The sequence below is a fragment of the Acanthisitta chloris genome, unplaced genomic scaffold (genome assembly GCF_000695815.1).
Source record: "Acanthisitta chloris isolate BGI_N310 unplaced genomic scaffold, ASM69581v1 scaffold31996, whole genome shotgun sequence".
In the NCBI taxonomy this organism is placed as follows: Eukaryota; Metazoa; Chordata; class Aves; order Passeriformes; family Acanthisittidae; genus Acanthisitta; species Acanthisitta chloris.
In genome coordinates, this window is record NW_008676991.1 from 1 (window position 1) to 16,612 (window position 16,612).

Below are 16,612 nucleotides of genomic sequence, written 5' to 3' on the forward strand. Positions count from 1 at the left end.
AGGAGGAGCGGGAGGGGTCCGAGAAAGAGGCGCCAACAGATTCAGCCTCCTCCTATGAGTTTCCCATCTCTTCGAGGCCAGTAAAGCCTACATCCAGGGCACAGCCTGGGTCATATCCTCACCAGTAAAGAGGAGGCGGCTCCTTCCTTAACTTCAGGGATTCAGCGCTCATGGAGAGTGATCCTGGCGGGCAAGCAGCTCTGAAAGGGGCAGGGGAAGAGCTAAGGGCCAAGTGCCAGCCCCCTGGCTGACTTTTCCATTTCTTGCCCCACTGTTTCAGTCTGCTTTCAGAAGTTTTAGGTCATGCAGCAGTGACTGCTCTTTGTTCCGTGGATCTGAGGCAGCCCTAAGCAAACTAGGCTGTCTCTTGTGCCCACACCAGGCAATGTGGCCCAGATGCTCCTCCATGAGTCTCTGTGAACCACCACTCTCCTCCAGGGCACCCTGTGAAGAGGCAGGTCCGGGGTCAGACCTTGAGACCGTGTCCATGGGTTGGACCAACAGGGACTGTGAGGCAGCACAGCCTGGCAGGGACAAAGAGCCAGGCCCTCAGCTCCAGCACAGCTCCCAGGGGGAAGCAGGGAGCCCCTGCAGAGGCTCCTGACAGCCTCTGTGCCAAGTGGGCTCCATTCACAACAGCCCAAGGTCAGACAGCTGCTTATCAGCCCTGGCCCCCAGCCAAAGCAGCCTGGGCCCCCATGCAGGGGGATATGCTCAGGGCCCCCCCAGGCTGTCTGCTCTCTGTTATGCTTGGGCGTGGGGACTGTCACGAAATGCCAGCTGTCACAAACAGCACCATGTAGTGCTGCGTCTCTGGTCTGGGTGCCCAGGTGACTGCAGGATCTGGGGTTTTGCTTTGAGCCACTCTTGGCACCCGCCCTCATGACTGGGAACCTGAATAGATCCAGTTCCTGGCTGTGGCAACTTTTGGGGACCACTATCTTGCATTTTTGGGGATCTGCAGCATTTGCAGCAGTGATGGCAGGAGCCACGGCAAGTGTCCTGAGAGGGATCAGAGCTGGGAAACGGCTGATGGATGAGCAGAGGCACATGACCCGTGCTGGCTCTTGAGTAAGTTGACGGTTATAGTCCACACAGACTCCTCCTCACCAGCCCCTGGGCACGGTGAGCCACGGTTCTTGAAGAAGAGGAATTTCTCTTCGAGGTGACCTTTAGGGCAGGGCCACAGAGGCATCTCTGCTGCCACATTTGACGCCTGCTCAGATCAGCACCTTCACTCCTCTGGCTGGACCTGGGGAGTTCATCTGAAGTAGAGATTTTACTTCTGGGGCCCTGCCCTTTTCAAAGAAGTGCAGGTTAGGGCTTTCTCTTCCTTGTTGAGTGAGTTTTAAGGTCACCAAGTGAATTCAACTTCCTTGTTGGCTCAGAGCTATGGCCTGTGCCCGGACACATTCTGTGGAGCCAACTGAACTTGGACCCAAAGGAGTGGCAGAAGCTCCCAAGGGACTAGATGGGCTCAAGGACCCCTCTTGAGACATGTGACAAGTGACGGTTGTCCTACAAGGTCAGAAAATTGCTGTTTAACAGCAACGGCAATGAGTAATCACAAAGGCCACAAAACCACACCTTCTGGTCTCTTGCTGACATCATCTCCCCACTCCTGGTACTGAACTCCCTCCCCTGGCCAGGGGGCTGGCACTTGGCTCCTAGCTTTTCCCCTGCCCCCTTCACAGTTCCTTGCCCGCCTAGATCTCTCTCCCTGAGTGCTGAGCTCTCATTTCCCAGGTCGGGTGTGGCTGTGTCCTCAACTCAAGTTTCATGCAGAACAAATGTGGCTTCCAGAGGTGACAGATGTGGCAGGAACCCAGAGGGAGCCAGGCTGCCTTGGAGGCAGGAAGGCTGAGGACTGACAGCTGAGGTGGTGGTGTAAGTCGGCAAGAGTAAAACTGGGCTAAGTCACTGCTGGGTGGAAGTGCATCAGCAGACACACAGCCCACGATCAGGCTCTGAGAAACAGGCAGCCGGACTCAAATACCCTGAAGGGCTGCTCTGTAACTGTGACCTGCAACCTCACAGTCCTGCAAGACCCAAAAAGAACCCCGTTTTGCTCAACGGCAACACCCCCCAAAAGAAGGGAACTGCAAATGAGTGACTAACTTGTCAACGGGGTAGAGAATGAAATCCTCCCCGACAGCCCCAGCGCTGCAGCTGTGAACTTCCTGCTTTGTTCAACCAGTCACCCGCGGGGGGAGCACAGGCACCCAGGAGAGGAAGGAGGGAAGGGTGGAGTGAGTGACAGTGCTGGGCTGGCCAGACACTTCAGTCTGGGTGTCTGTGGCTGCTGAGGGAGAACAAGGACCAGAGGTACAGGGAATCCCTAGGGCTGGGTCTGTTTCTCCTTTGCCACAGGAAATCAGGAATATTGTCCAAAAACGAGAACAAAAGTGACACTGATGTTTGTAGGCCATTATGGGATGTAGCTAGATGCTGACATGGATTGTCATCAGCACCTGGACTCCCTCCCACCCAGCCCAGCAGCTCTTGGCTCGGCAGCAGCTGCTGTAAATACCAGTGTGGGCACAGAGATGCCCACTGCCGTTCCCTGTCATTTCTCCCCCAGGAGCAGCACAATTACTCTCCAGTGTGGGTGCAGCACAGGGCCCACACTTCGAGCCCAGCCCTTACTGGTGTTTGAAGGCATCCCTCATGGGATGGCACAGGAAACACCCTGTCACGGCCTGCGCTGCTGCAAACCATCGCACGCTTCCACAGCAGCACTGCTGTCTGCTCCCTTCCTCCTACACAGCCTCCTCCTGCTCATCTACTCCTGTGCTCAGGACTGACAAATTCAACTCAACTGATGTACTCTCATCGGGTCTGAATACCAAAAGAAGCTCCTTGGGAAGCTCTGCCGCTCACTGCAGGGGCCAGGTGAGATATTCCACCTCTGCTCTGCTGCAGCGTTTGGAAACCACTGTGAGCAGTGTGTGGGTATCACTTGCTGAGAAACAAAAATAAGTATTAAAGCACTTGGAGCTGCTCAGCGAATCCTCTCACAGCTGTATCAAAAATGGTATTTCTGATTCAGGCTGTCAGATGCTGGGCCAAAAACCCAGAGTGAGGAATACAGACACCAGGATACAGGGAGCTTAGAAAACTGCCTTTATTCTATAAGTTCTTGGAAAAATGAAAATACAGAAAGAGTTTAGTTGGCTGCAGAACAGCAAGAAGTTCACAGGTTAGGAGTCTGATCACTACATGGTAACCAAACTTACACAAAAAGTTTCTTTTTTTTTTTTAAAGTTTTGATACTGGGTCCAGCAACGAACTTAAGGCAACTGAACAGTTCAGAAGCTTTGAGTGTGAGCAGGCTGTCTTTTCTCATCCCTACGGCACGTCATGGAAAAAACTCCTCCTGGGTGTGCAGACCACTCAAGTCATTCAAATGGGTCAGACTCTTACAAATGAACAGGGGAAGAGGATCAGCTGCTTTCCATCGGACTTTATTTTCAAATACAGTTTCTTAAAAAACCCAGAACACCTTAACGCAGAGGTTACAAGTAACAGTATTAGGAAATCCAATTATACAAAAAATACTACATCTAAGCTGGGGTAAATAGATTTATTTTTGGTAACATACATTTAAACTGGCACTAATTACACAGTAACTAAAAGGTAACTAACATGAAACCACAGAACCCTCACTTTTCCTTAGCTGAATGGGACTTGGTCATTTCAGAGTGATCACATTTTCGAACTAATGTTGTACACCACCGAGCCAAGAAAATCAATCTTCCTAAATGTGATAGCACTGAAGCTACGCTCGATTCCACATACAGCCATGTAACTGTTGTACTCAATTACAATAGGACGTTAGTTATAAAGTAGTTACAGACCAATCCTCTGTGTTGACAGCTTTTTCTCTTTCTAAAGAGAAGAAAGAAGATAGAGAATTGTCTTCAATTAGCGCCTGGCAATATCCTGTGAGTGCAGAAAAGGTTTGTTAGAGGAATGTTGAGGTTAACCTTGGGTGCACAGATGAATTTGATGCAGATTGTTATAAAAATCATGGTTGGCTTCTAAATACTGGTAGCAAGATGACTCGATTTTTAAATCTCTTAAGTAAATTATAGATAATGAAAAAGGCCAGTAATCATACACTAAGATTAATAAACAGCACTTCAAAATTACTCAAGTGCAGGGTGCTGCTTTGGCCATCTTCCTCTGGCCACGCTTTATAAGAGAAGGCACCCGGACTTTTTCTTGCCACGCCGGGCTTGCAAAGCAGCTCTAGTGGCCATTTCAAACACCTCCCTCACACCGTCTTTGGTCTTTGCCGAACACTCCATGTACCCGAATGCACCAATGCGGTTTGCCATATCTCTGCCTTCTTCGGGTTTGACAGGCTCCTGCAACAGCACAAAAGCAACAGGTGAGCACAATCCAAACCCACACTGGTCTTTCCCTTCCCACCCTGCTTCCCAACCAACAAAGGCAAAGGAATTTCTGCATTAAATGCATGTAATTAATTGGTTAGTTAAAAATCCAATGCCTGGGGACACAATTTTCTGACACCTCTGAGCTTGAAGGCTGCAAGACCCTTTGAAACTTGAGCAAATGGAGCAAGAAATATTTTTGCAATTTTTTGCTACAACTGCAAAAACGTCTATGAACAAATCCCAAAATTAATACCTCAGTCTTTGTATAAAGCCCCCAAATATTATGCAACAAGAGCAAAGGCTCCAGGACAGAGCAGAGTATCTGCAGTCCCATACCCAAGCTGGGGGTTTCAGGCTCATTCTGGAAATGAAACCTAGTGACAGACTCAGGAATGCACTACAGCACCTGTGGTTACCACCTCAGAACACCCACCAATAAACTCTTTCCTGTCACATCCTGAACACACCAAATAAAGAACAACCCCAGAGTGCAGCATTTGATGTGCTGATGACTCCTAGTTACTAATTCCTTTCTACCTCAGGGATCCAGCTCTCCTGCACAGAGAACAGCTGACTGTCAGCAACCCAATACAGACATTTTCACTGCTGAGGATGCCTTTTTCTAAAAACTACAACTCCAAACGTGTGAAAAGATACACTCAGTTAAAGACAATAGATACTTCCTGGTGTCTGCCATGGGCAGGTGTTGATGACATAGCCCACAGAAGGTGGCAGCCAGCTGTGGGTGGCTGTTCAGGGCTCTGCTACAACCACCACACACTCCCATTTACTGCGAGCCTCTCCCAAAGGAACCTGCCTGCTTCATTTTGGCCAGCTCTCGTCTTGTGTGCTCGTCGTTCCTCAGGTCCTTCTTGTTTCCTACCAAGATGATAGGCACGTTGGGGCAGAAATGCTTCACCTCCGGGGTCCACTTCTCTGGGATGTTTTCTGGAAAAGTAAGTACAAGTATGACTGTACTAAAACCCACTTCTGGGCAGAGTTTTATTTTACGGCTTTTACCTGCTGCCTGAGTGGTTGTAGTTTGCTAATCCACACTGATGCCCTTTTTCTTACTCTTAACATGGGAAGCAAATAGACCTGTTCAGGTATTACCAAAAGAGACAAGACTGACTGTGGTAATTTGAAGGCTGAAGGACATGTAACCTCTTGGCTTCTCTACACCTCTCAGTAGCCACCTAACAAGGGTTAGCATAAGGGACTTCAAAGAACAGCATGCAGAATTCTGGAGCAGAAAGCTATGGAAGATTTTGCTTCAGGAGACCCATTTCATTTATCTCCAGAAGCTAGAGACGGGCACAACACTGAAGCCTAAGTTTTAAGTTCACTTCTTTTATAAAGCAACATCAAACAACCCCTCCAAACCCTCCCATTAACTGTAGCAGAAATGTTCTACACACTAATTACAGATATACACAAACAAAGGCCTTGTGTAAGTCATTTCCAATTTGCCATTTCTCCCTACCTGCAGCTAATAAATTTGTGCTCATATACAGGAAATCTCCTCCTCCTCATCGTATCCCCACATGAATTTTATTTTAATGGAAGCAGGACTTGAGGGCTTTTGAAAGCAAAACCTTGATAAAGTCTATATAGCAGGAAGTGCTGAACAGCCCCAAACATCTGGCTTTGCTTTGGGAAGCTCTCAGACATTTGAGATTCACCACTGGATGTACCTGCAGGCTTCATAACCCCTTTATATGCTCATGAAATTCCATTCAGCTTTGCAAGATACATTCACTACTATGTATTATGGCACATTTTCTTGCTTGAAAGAACACTTAGACAAGGATTCTGGAGCCAGTTTTTTCACTACAGCCAAAACATCACTTCTGCAGCTGCACATGGCATGCTCAGGTGTGCCAGCCTCTAGACACTGCACACCTGAAAAAAGCATCTGTCAGGTCACTGCTCCCAGTGACCCAGGAACAGAGATACTGGTGAGCAGGAAGGGAGGAGAGGCAAGAAAAGTTTTAGAGAAATTCACTTATTCAAAAAAAACGCTACCACGATTTGTCTACAAGGATACGCTGGATGGATGGAGTAATTACCATTATGAAGTGACAGAAATCAAAGTTCCAGAGATGTTGAGTCCTAGGAATAAGAGTATCTCTATCTCGCACTCCTTACCCTCTTCAAAAACATCTTTGTAAGATTAAACACATCAATATCTACACATCAGATTTAAACATCAGTCAGTGAAGATTTCACACAGAAGAGATGCCCATCTAATACACAGAGTTTTGAAATGTATGTTTCTAGAGCTCAGAAATCATAAATCAGGCAACTCTCCTCTTTTTTCCATCAAAAGCAGATGTCAGTCACCGGAAAGCAGACTAGGAGAGTATAAATCTCCAGCCTCTGATCATTTCCATCCATGAGAGAGCACCCTCCAGTGTAGCTCTGGCTGGTTTTTAACTCATCGAACAGGGATCAAAACCCCTAAGGTTATTTGGGACCAGTAACTCAGAGGGTTTCAAGCTAATCTCTCCTGAACAAATGAAGAAGGGTGGAAGGGATGTGAACACAAAGCGCTCCCATTTACATGGGAAGGAAGTTACTCTATTTTCCTAGATATAGTGTGGCCTTCAGTGTGTGAGAACCTGCCATTTCAAGAGAAGTTAAAAAAAAGAACTAAAATAAAATCAAACCCTGGGTGGGCCATGCCACTCAGTGATCACCTGATGTGCTCACTGGGCTCCTGGACACAGCAGAGCACAGCTACAGCGTGCTGAGGGTCCCAAGGCAGCACCCCCACGGGACAGGCACACCCCCACCAGGCACCACTGCTGGGCTGGGGGTGCTACTAGAGCTGCCTCCCTGCTGAGTGTGGCTCAAATGAGGCTGCAGAGCCCTGGGCAAACAGTGCTGCTGCAGCTCTCGTGATGGTCAGCACGGCTGGAGAATGCAGGTTCCTTTAAGGTCTTAATGTCTGAAAACTGTACGCACAAACCAGCATGGATTTTGAAACTAGGCAAGCTCTCAAGTAAAAATACATTCTACAGCACCATTTCCAAGGGGCATACAGTGATACAGAGAAGTGCTTCTGATTCAGTTGTGATCTACTTACCTAAACTATCAGGGCTATCAATTGAAAAACACATAAGTATAACATCAGTATCTGGATAGGAAAGCGGTCTAAGTCGGTCATAGTCTTCCTGTCCTGCTGTATCCCACAAAGCCAACTCAACCTGCAGAAGAAAGATATGGAATTAGCCAGATCACCAGGGAAGATCTGATTCAGAAGCCAGTGAAACTCAACGGGAGAGGATAAAATATTCCGGTCAACGCCACTCGGAAGGAAGAGACTATAAGACAAATCACTTTGACAGGAGAACTATTTGAGATTTTACATTCTGTAACTCCAAAAATCAATTTATGAGGCTCTTCTTTATATCCATGACCAGTGTCAATTCTCTGAAAGGGCAAAAAAGCTACCAGCAGAAAAACAAGGCAGAAGAATTGAAGGGAATTGGCTCCAAAGGGCTGGGAATCTCTCTGACAAGCATCCCAGGAACACCAGTTCTCAGGCAAAGTGGACTAAGTAGATGCTTTTTAGGATTATGCACATTTTCAACGAGTTTACAGCTGGAACTTGTAGTGACTAAGAAATGTCAAGACTGTACTTATTTGTGCACAAATTCATTACAACTCCATCACAGCAGAAATTTACACTTGGAATTTGCTTTGAAACAAACCTCGTTTATGTGTACAACTTCTTGTAACTGGAAGCAAGTAAAGTATCTAATGTTCTCAATATTTCTACCTATGCCAGAGCTAGGGGTGAACACTCCAGTAGGACTGTTTAAAACTACAGAAGGAATAGCCAACATTTAAACCAGGAAATTTGAAAACTATAATCAAGCTCTTAAGGCATACTCTGGCTTGAGCTTCTCTGATGAGTCTGCCTTCACAATGGAGTGGGTTCCTTCTTGTTTAAACTCTTACATGCAAGAATTTCAGAAAAAAGTGCACAGCAGCTCAGACACAGACAGATGGGCAGAGCTGGAACCCAAGCTTCAGTGTGCAATGCAACTGTTTGGCTAAATTGTAAAGAGACAAAGCCTTAAGCTGCACACATATGCAAAAATACTCCTCAGTCAGAAATGCTCCTCTCAGAGTCACCTCTGCATTTGCAAATGTGAATTCTGTGGCAGATGTTCGTATTTTTTACAGAGATGTCTGCTGAGGGTTCCCTCATGTGACCCTGGAATTGGTTCCTTTGCTCTACCTAAGAAACCACATCTTATCCCATCACCTCTTTGTCTTCATGTGGCCTCTGGACATTTCTGGTGATGCTCTTCTAGGAAAACAGGTAAGTGGCTGTCAAACAGAACAGGCTTAAGCACTGCCCTCCTACAAACTTCTGGAATCAGGCTTTCTGAAGACAAACTGCTTGGATAAAATATATCCTGTAGTTACAAAAATAAAACCAGCTGACCCTGCTCAAGCTGCTCATGCAGTTTTTCTTTAGGTCCTGGTTACATGTAGCTGATAGGGCATGACTCCCTCTTCATTCATTCAGAAGTTCAGGCAGAATGGAATGAGGAAGTTCGACCCAGTGATAAGAGAGATAAATGGGTATCATACATACTTTAAACAACAGCCCATAGTCTGAGATACAGTATAAAACCTGCAGAAACTGTCACTTGGGGGAAAAACATGTCCTAATATTAGTCTAAAAGTAAACTTTCTCTTACCAATTCATATTAGGGAAAAGAAAAGCTCCTTTTAGACTCAAATAGCATGAATTAGCATGACTAAACCCACAAATATCCCATCCCTGTAACATCAGGAAATCAAATTTAACATAAAGCCCAAAACTAGCTCAAAAAACGTTTTTGCTGCAATCAGGATTGGAACTGAGCAGTTTCAATCCATCAGTCATTGCATCTGAACTAGAATTGCCCGAAAGATGTTCTGGGCTGTACCTGAAGCCACAGCAAAGGCACATGTCCCAGCAAGGGATGAACCAGGGAAGCTCAGCACCATCAAACCCTGCCACATGCCTGACCTGCCAACCCACGGCACTGAGTCAGCTCTGGGTGCTTACAGGAACAACACAGACATGTGCTATGGCTGCCTGAGAGGGTCTGAAAATAGCTGAGCTTTCAAGGTGCAAAGCTTCTGCTTTCTGTGCTCCTGGGGTATATCCTGGAAAGTGACAATTTTACACATTGCCCAGCACCTTGCTGATGTAAGTGCAGGAGGCCTGAGAGCTGCCTCTGGGAGCAGATGTCTGGCATGTTTGCTTGTTTGGTAAACAAAAGGACTGGAGAGGTCCCACAGATTGAAAATTGACTTTGAAAACATTTAAAACTAAAATGAAATACTTGAATGATTAATTTACTGAAGTACAAACTAAAAATGAAGCTCAGTGAGCTGTGGGTACACTTGGCTGCTGAGGACTGTTCCTTCAGACAAGCAGGACAGATGATGCTGATGTACATTACCCTTTGAAGCCTGTCAGCCAGCTGTTCTCAAGGGGATCCTGCACATTGCCAGGAGTGGGTACGAGAAAACCCACTCTGCAAGAATTAGCCTTTGTTAATCACAATACCAGGCCCCTAGCAAAGCAGGGACTCCATTCCAAAGGCCAGTGGCCCTGTGTCCTCAGCATGAAAGCATCTCTGAATCACTCCATCCCCTCCCACCTGCTGCATTATTCCACCTGGACTAACTGCATGATTTTTAGAACCTCAACATGTGCAAGGTTAGAAACAGGTTGTTAAACAGACATTGGATATCAGCAGGTTCTAGCAAGGCCAGTACTTTTTCCACAGGAACATGCTTAATATTTAAAAATATATTTACAGCATCAGCACTATACACATGTACTAACCACCTGTCCTGAATGACCACAAGGTAATGTTATGGAAGGGTACACATACCTGCTTTCCATCCACTTCGATATCTGCTACATAGTTTTCAAAGACAGTGGGAACATACACTTCAGGAAACTGGTCTTTGCTAAATACAATCAGCAGACAGGTCTTTCCACAGGCACCATCACCCACTATAACCAGCTTTTTTCGAATGGCTGCCATAGCTGAAAGACAAAACAACAACTTATTAATCCCACTGCTACGGTTTTTAGCTGATATGCTACTAATTAATAACCACTAAGTTTTCAATTAATAAGAACTTTCAAATTGAGTCTACAAGTCTATTAGAGACACAGACAGGGTGAGTCTGAATTCCCATTCTGTTAAGAAAAACATTTCCCAGCACTTGTCAACACACTGGTGAGCCACTGGCTGCAAACACAACAGAAAGGAGGACACAGGCCTGGGTTAGCATTTACTGGTCTGTTCTAAAGGTTGGGATAGGAACACCCAGAGATAGTGAGGGAGTGAGCAGCACTGCCTGAGAGCACCTTCTCAACAGTACATTCCAGGTAATCAAATGAGAGATGCCGCAATTCAAGGGCACTAACATTTTCTTATCACACTGAGTTGTCTTAACTACAAAGTGGCAGTCAGCTGGACTGAGGAGCATCTGCTGCCACGTCAGAACACCAGCAAAAGGATCACAAGGTAACCAGCCCATTCCTCAGACTATGACCATGACACTGTAAAGGATTTTGGCAGGACACGTCTCACTCCTCAACCTGCCTCCCTGCTTGATGCAGCCTGCTGTCAGCTTGCAGTAAGCAAAGGGGGATGTCAAGGTGAGACCCCCATGGTGCTCCACACAGATCTCTGCTGTGCAATGTATTGATCTGTACCAGGACTGCACAAATCCATGACCTGATCACAAGCACCTCTAGCCTCAAAAAGATGGTATGGAAGCTGGAAAAGGTTTAATGAAAGCCCAGAGTCAGGGTGGGGCTGAAGGAGATGGTTGTGCAGAACCTGGCAAATCAAACAAAACCAACACTATATGTGTCTCCTCTCTTCATTCTTTCCTCCAGGCATTTATTTGCGACCAACACAGCAACAAGCCAGAGATTTAGGGAGTGACCTGGCTACAAGGGACTGGAATGAGGACAAAACTATAACTACTTTCTTCTCTATAACATAAAGGCACTCCAGGGGTAGCTGCTTAGTCATCCCATGAAGCTTCCAGGAAATGGAGCAAACAGCAACGCCACCACAATACCTATGACTGCATGACCAAAATACCACAGAGGGAGCATCCCTGTGAGGTCACTTTTGCGGTGGCAATCCCAGAACAAAGTTCTGTGAGGATGACTAGGGCTGCTGGCAAGGGGAGAAGGGCTCAAAGAAGCACAGAAGAGGTTTAAAGGACATAGCAGAAACATTTTTTCCTTTCCACCTCTTCTCTTGCCTTATGAAATGAAACAAAAAGGTAAAACTAACCATCTAAAAGCAACCTTTAGTACGATTAGGTGGAGAAGAAGCAGTATATATTAGAGATTCTGTACTTCTGCTCCAGGTGCAGAGAAGAACCATTTCAACCCACGAAGCAGCAAGGGCTCAAGGACTTGTAGAGCACAGATTTGTTAGACACAACCACTCAAGTGATCCAAATCTATCTCTAAAGTGAGATTCTTTCACCTTGCAAAAATACATATATATATATACATGAGTTCAAATTATTTACCTTAGGGATTTGCGGCTATTTTTACATTTGTGGAAAGTTTTAAATGATCCAAGCTTTAAAAAGGTTTTCTTTCAGTGGTTTTAGATGAGTTTGAATACTTTCTAGCAATGGTAGTATTTGAGTTGTACAGAACTGGAAATCATCTGTCCTGTGCATCAAATCAAGACCAACTACTTACAAGTTCTACCCAATGTCAGTTTTGGCTAATCTGCCTTTAAAGTCCTACAAAACCTCTGAACTTGTCTACTTTTGTGTGCCACGATATTCACTATGAGAGAACTTCCCCCAATATGCATCCTCACCCTCCACTGATGTAACATAAGCCTATTACTGTTTATCCTATTTGTCATGGCCACAGAAGAATGGATTATTCCCTTTCCCCAGTGCAGCTGAGCATACCTGCCTTCATTTAGTCTTCTCTTCAGGCAAAACAATTCCAGTTTATTCAAGCCTTCTCTGTAAATCATATTTCCTAGATTTTCCCGTTGCTCCCTCCTGGGCAGAGCCAATTGGCACAAATTACTGCAGCGTGGAGCCCAAAAGCTGAACCCAGTGTTTCACCTAGGGCTGTATGAACATTGTCCAGAGCTGAAGAATTGTTTTATTGATCTTCCAGGATACACTGCTGCTTAAACACCATACTGGAAGTGTATTGTCTGTTTCTTTCTTCCTCCCCTTCCCAGAAGACAGCACCGTTGATACATTCAGCTGTTAATTCATGATAACTCCCAGATCTTTTTTCGTCTGGATGGCTACACAGTAAGTAGTTCTCTATTCACACAGCTGAATATTCCCCTGCCGTGCTTGTATTTATCCTTCCACTGATTGATGTTTTATTCCACCTTCAGGTTCTAGCGTTGTCCTCCAGCTTAATCACAGTCTGCCAGATGCAAGTTTAATAATCATGATTCCCAGATAATTATCTAGGTCATTGATGAAACCACCCTGGGGACAAAGTAGGCGGATGACGGAATGGGATAACCTGTCCTTCCTCAGTATCCTCCCTTTCTCCCTTCTGTGCTAGCAGCTGGGGCTCTGGCTGTGACCATTTGTGTTACCTGCAATAGCACCTAGGGCAGGTGACCTTTTCAGCATCCCCTATGGATAACTGTATTTTTCAATGGATTATCAGATCAAGTCTTCCTTTATCTTCCTCTAAATACTTCTGTCACTCAGATTATTTTTCAAGTGTTCCTTGCCAGTTGGATCTCCTTGTATGCTTTGGCCTTCTGCATACTTACAGCTAAGGTCTACAAGGAAACTACAATTCTGGTAAAAAAATAAATTTTAACCATGTAATTTAATGCAGTGCTTTTTACAAAGTCTTCCCTAAAAGAACCTGACAAATTTATCTATAAAAAGAATTGTCCCAGGACCTCTACTTTATCTCCTCAATACCTTTTTCCTGAGAAAAGCCTATCATGAGACTCTCCCTGCCTAAATGTTTCCTGAGATCTGTTGACATCTCTCGGACCAAACGTGGAAGGCTGCTCTGTCAATCAAAATGCCCTTGAGCAGTGTCTGCTCAACCATTTCTTTCCCACTGCTCAGGATCTACTCCATGAGACTCTCCCCTGCTCAGTCCTATGTGCAGGACAGTCACCAGGACATCTCAGAGCAGCCCCCTCCATCTAGAACATTGAAAATCCAGGGAATTACAATTCCCTCAACACCAGCTTCTAGAGGATCCCGCTGGACAGTCACAAAAAGCCCCAACCACCTCATCTTTATTTGTAACCTATGACATTCTCAATCTTTTTTACTTTAATTTCACCTTCCAGAGCATTAATGCAGAAGGATTCCTTCTGGAACAAGTGTTCTGCATAAAATTCAATTCAGGATGCAAAGATCACCACTTATAACCACAAATTTTCAGAAACAGCCCATATTATAAACGCTGGGTAGACAAAGACACCTCAGGATGTCATGTCTGATCACTAGATAGATCTCTCCCTTCACCTCAGGAGGAAGTCACCAAACATCACAACGACCTATTTCTTTTTATCACAGAACCACAGAATGGTTTGGGTTGGAAGGGACCTTCAAGATCACCTAGTTCCAACCCTCCTGCCATGGGCAGGGACACTTTCCACTAGCCCAGGTTGCTCAAAGCCCCATCCAGCCCGGGCTGGAACATTTCCAGGGATGGGGTATCCACAACTTCTCTGGGAAACCTGTGCCAATGCCTCATCACCTTCACAGGGAAGAATTTCTTCCTAATATCTAATCTAACCCAACCCTGCCCTCTGTCAGTTCAAAGCTATTATCCCTTGTCCTATCATTACATGGCCCTGTCCAAAGTCCCTCTCCAGCTCTCCTGTAGCCCCTTCAGGTACTAGAAGGTGCCCTAATGTCTTCCCAGAGCCTTCTCCTCTCCAGCCTGAACAATTCCAACTGTCTCAGCCTGTCTCCAGCCCTGTGATCACCTTCATGGCCTACTCTGGACCTAGTCCAACAGGCCCATGTCCTTCTCATGTTGGGGCCCAGAGCTGGATGCAGCACTGCAGGTGAGGTCTCACCAGAGTGGAGCAGAGGGGCAGAATTCCCTCTCTCACCCTGCTGCCCATGCTGCTTTGGATGCAGCTTAGGACACAGTTGGCTTTCTGGACTGCAAGTACATATAGATGGGTCATGTCAAGCTTTTTGTCAACCAACATCCCCAAGTCCTTCTTCTCAGGGCTGCTCTCAATCTGTGCATCCCCCATCCTGCATATGTGCTTGGGATTGCCCTGACCTGGCTGTAGGACCTTACACTCAGCCTTGCTGAACTTCACTGATGTAACTACACTAGTGCAGTTACAAACTTTACAGCTTTATGGCACTTGAAGTTTCTTCTCTCTGGTGAGGCTGAACCCTCACTTGCTGCCAGAAAGAACAATACACTTCACTTCTGCTGGACCTGCTCAAGGATGAACACTGCTGCTGAGCCTGCAACCAGCTTTCTTCTTATGACAGACTCTTCTTGTCTGTATCACTGGAGGTGTCCATGTGTATGAAAATCCTTCTAGTGGTGCTACAATGTTCCAAAGTCCCATATGAGGTCTTAAAATTTTAGCAGATCTATGGCCATGGCAAGAACAGACTGTAATTCCTGCATTAGCATATTTACAACAATAATTTCCTAATTTAGAGGATTCAGTGTGCAGATCAGCATCTTCCAGCCAGTTATTTTTAGATAAAATAAATCCATTCCTCTCCAGTGAGCAGCTGTAAGGGATTGCCATGTCTGGCAAACACTCAGAAAAGCAACATCTTGGAAGTACAATAGAGAAAAGTTGATTGTTAGAATGGAGCTATGTCTTAGTGGTGCATAGCACAAGGCAGTCATGTCTTTCTGCTGCAGTCTGACATGCTCTGGTTTTCACAAGCAAGTATTCTGAAATATGGAAATACATCAAATTTGTACCCACGGTATGTGGGAATCAAAGCACTCTGCTGGCCTAGAGAGTTTCATTTAAGGTGTATATAACATTACACACAATTTAGTACTCGCTGCAGCACAGACTGTCAGCAGAGACTATGTGTCCACATTTAGAGCTAAAAAACCTCTAAACCTAAGAGGATATAACAAATAGACCAAATCCAACTCCTACCACCTCACTGTAACTGAACACAGGTACTACACATTCACCCTTTTACACAATTCATGAGCAGGGAGAGACCAACAAAACCAGAAAATTGCTGGAAATGCATCACTGATGATGCACACAGAACATTGAGCAAGAAATATTCTATCAGAACGGCTGCAGTGATCTTCTAGCAGAATCTCTGCTGTCTTCTGCGGCAAGACAACAGATCTGCAGTTTTTCCCACTCTTAAACGAAGTTCTCCTCCCACCTTTGCATTTATAGGATTCTCAAAACCAGCTAGTCTGCTAGATTCAAAGTGGAAACTCTCACAACATGACTCAAGTGACTCACTCATCTGAGTGGAAGAGATTCAATTATGACATTTCCTCAACCTAGGCCAGTGTCTTTCACAGGTATTACAAGAGCTTTAGACATCATTTACTCAATCCCACTAACATCACAGGAGGTTACAACACAAGGAGCTCCTGTTTGCTGGGTTGCCACACTAATATCCTTGTTACATGAGGCTGCTGTTTCTAAGTGCAGTGATGCTCCCAGACTCCTGCAGCATAAAGCTCTGCTTGTTAGAGGAATCTACAAATACTTCAGAAGAATTAGAAAGGGGGAAAATATTTTTTCCCATGTTTTAAACCTACTCCCCCCAAGTATTACTGCTTGTTGCAATGGAATTTGCCTCTTCAGCATGCTATTTATTTTTCCGGGGAACAACTTTTCCAGTGTCTCCTCTCCTGCAAAACCCAAGGCCACACAGCAGGAGTGAGGACTGTGAACATGCTGTTGTCATTCTGAAGTTGGATAAGCTGGTAAGACACATGCCAGGTTTGCCTGTCTCACTCCAGATCTCATCCTGGAGAAAGTAATTAATGGAAGAAACAGCCCTTTATCATCACATAGGTATCATGATTAGATTTAATTTTAGTTACCAATTAACTACTACCAACTATATATTGCTTGCTATGCCATACAGGCAGATCCCTTGTATAATGCAGAACTTTGTAAAAAAATACCTGGATTACTGCATATGTTTGCAAGAACTCA

General features: G+C 45.4%; 1 protein-coding gene across 1 annotated transcript in view; it reads right to left on the bottom strand.

The window, feature by feature from the left end:
- Positions 1-3,100: 3,100 nt before the first annotated feature.
- Positions 3,101-16,612, bottom strand: part of RHOA (ras homolog family member A) — an 18,187-nt gene continuing 4,675 nt past the window's right edge. The window contains exons 2-5 of the mRNA XM_009076346.1: positions 10,310-10,467; positions 7,489-7,609; positions 5,218-5,348; positions 3,101-4,370 (exon numbers count right to left, since the gene is read on the bottom strand). Of these exons, the coding sequence (XP_009074594.1) occupies positions 4,197-4,370; positions 5,218-5,348; positions 7,489-7,609; positions 10,310-10,465 (582 nt within the window). The 5' untranslated portion in view covers positions 10,466-10,467 and the 3' untranslated portion in view covers positions 3,101-4,196. The remainder of the gene's footprint in view (positions 4,371-5,217; positions 5,349-7,488; positions 7,610-10,309; positions 10,468-16,612) is intronic.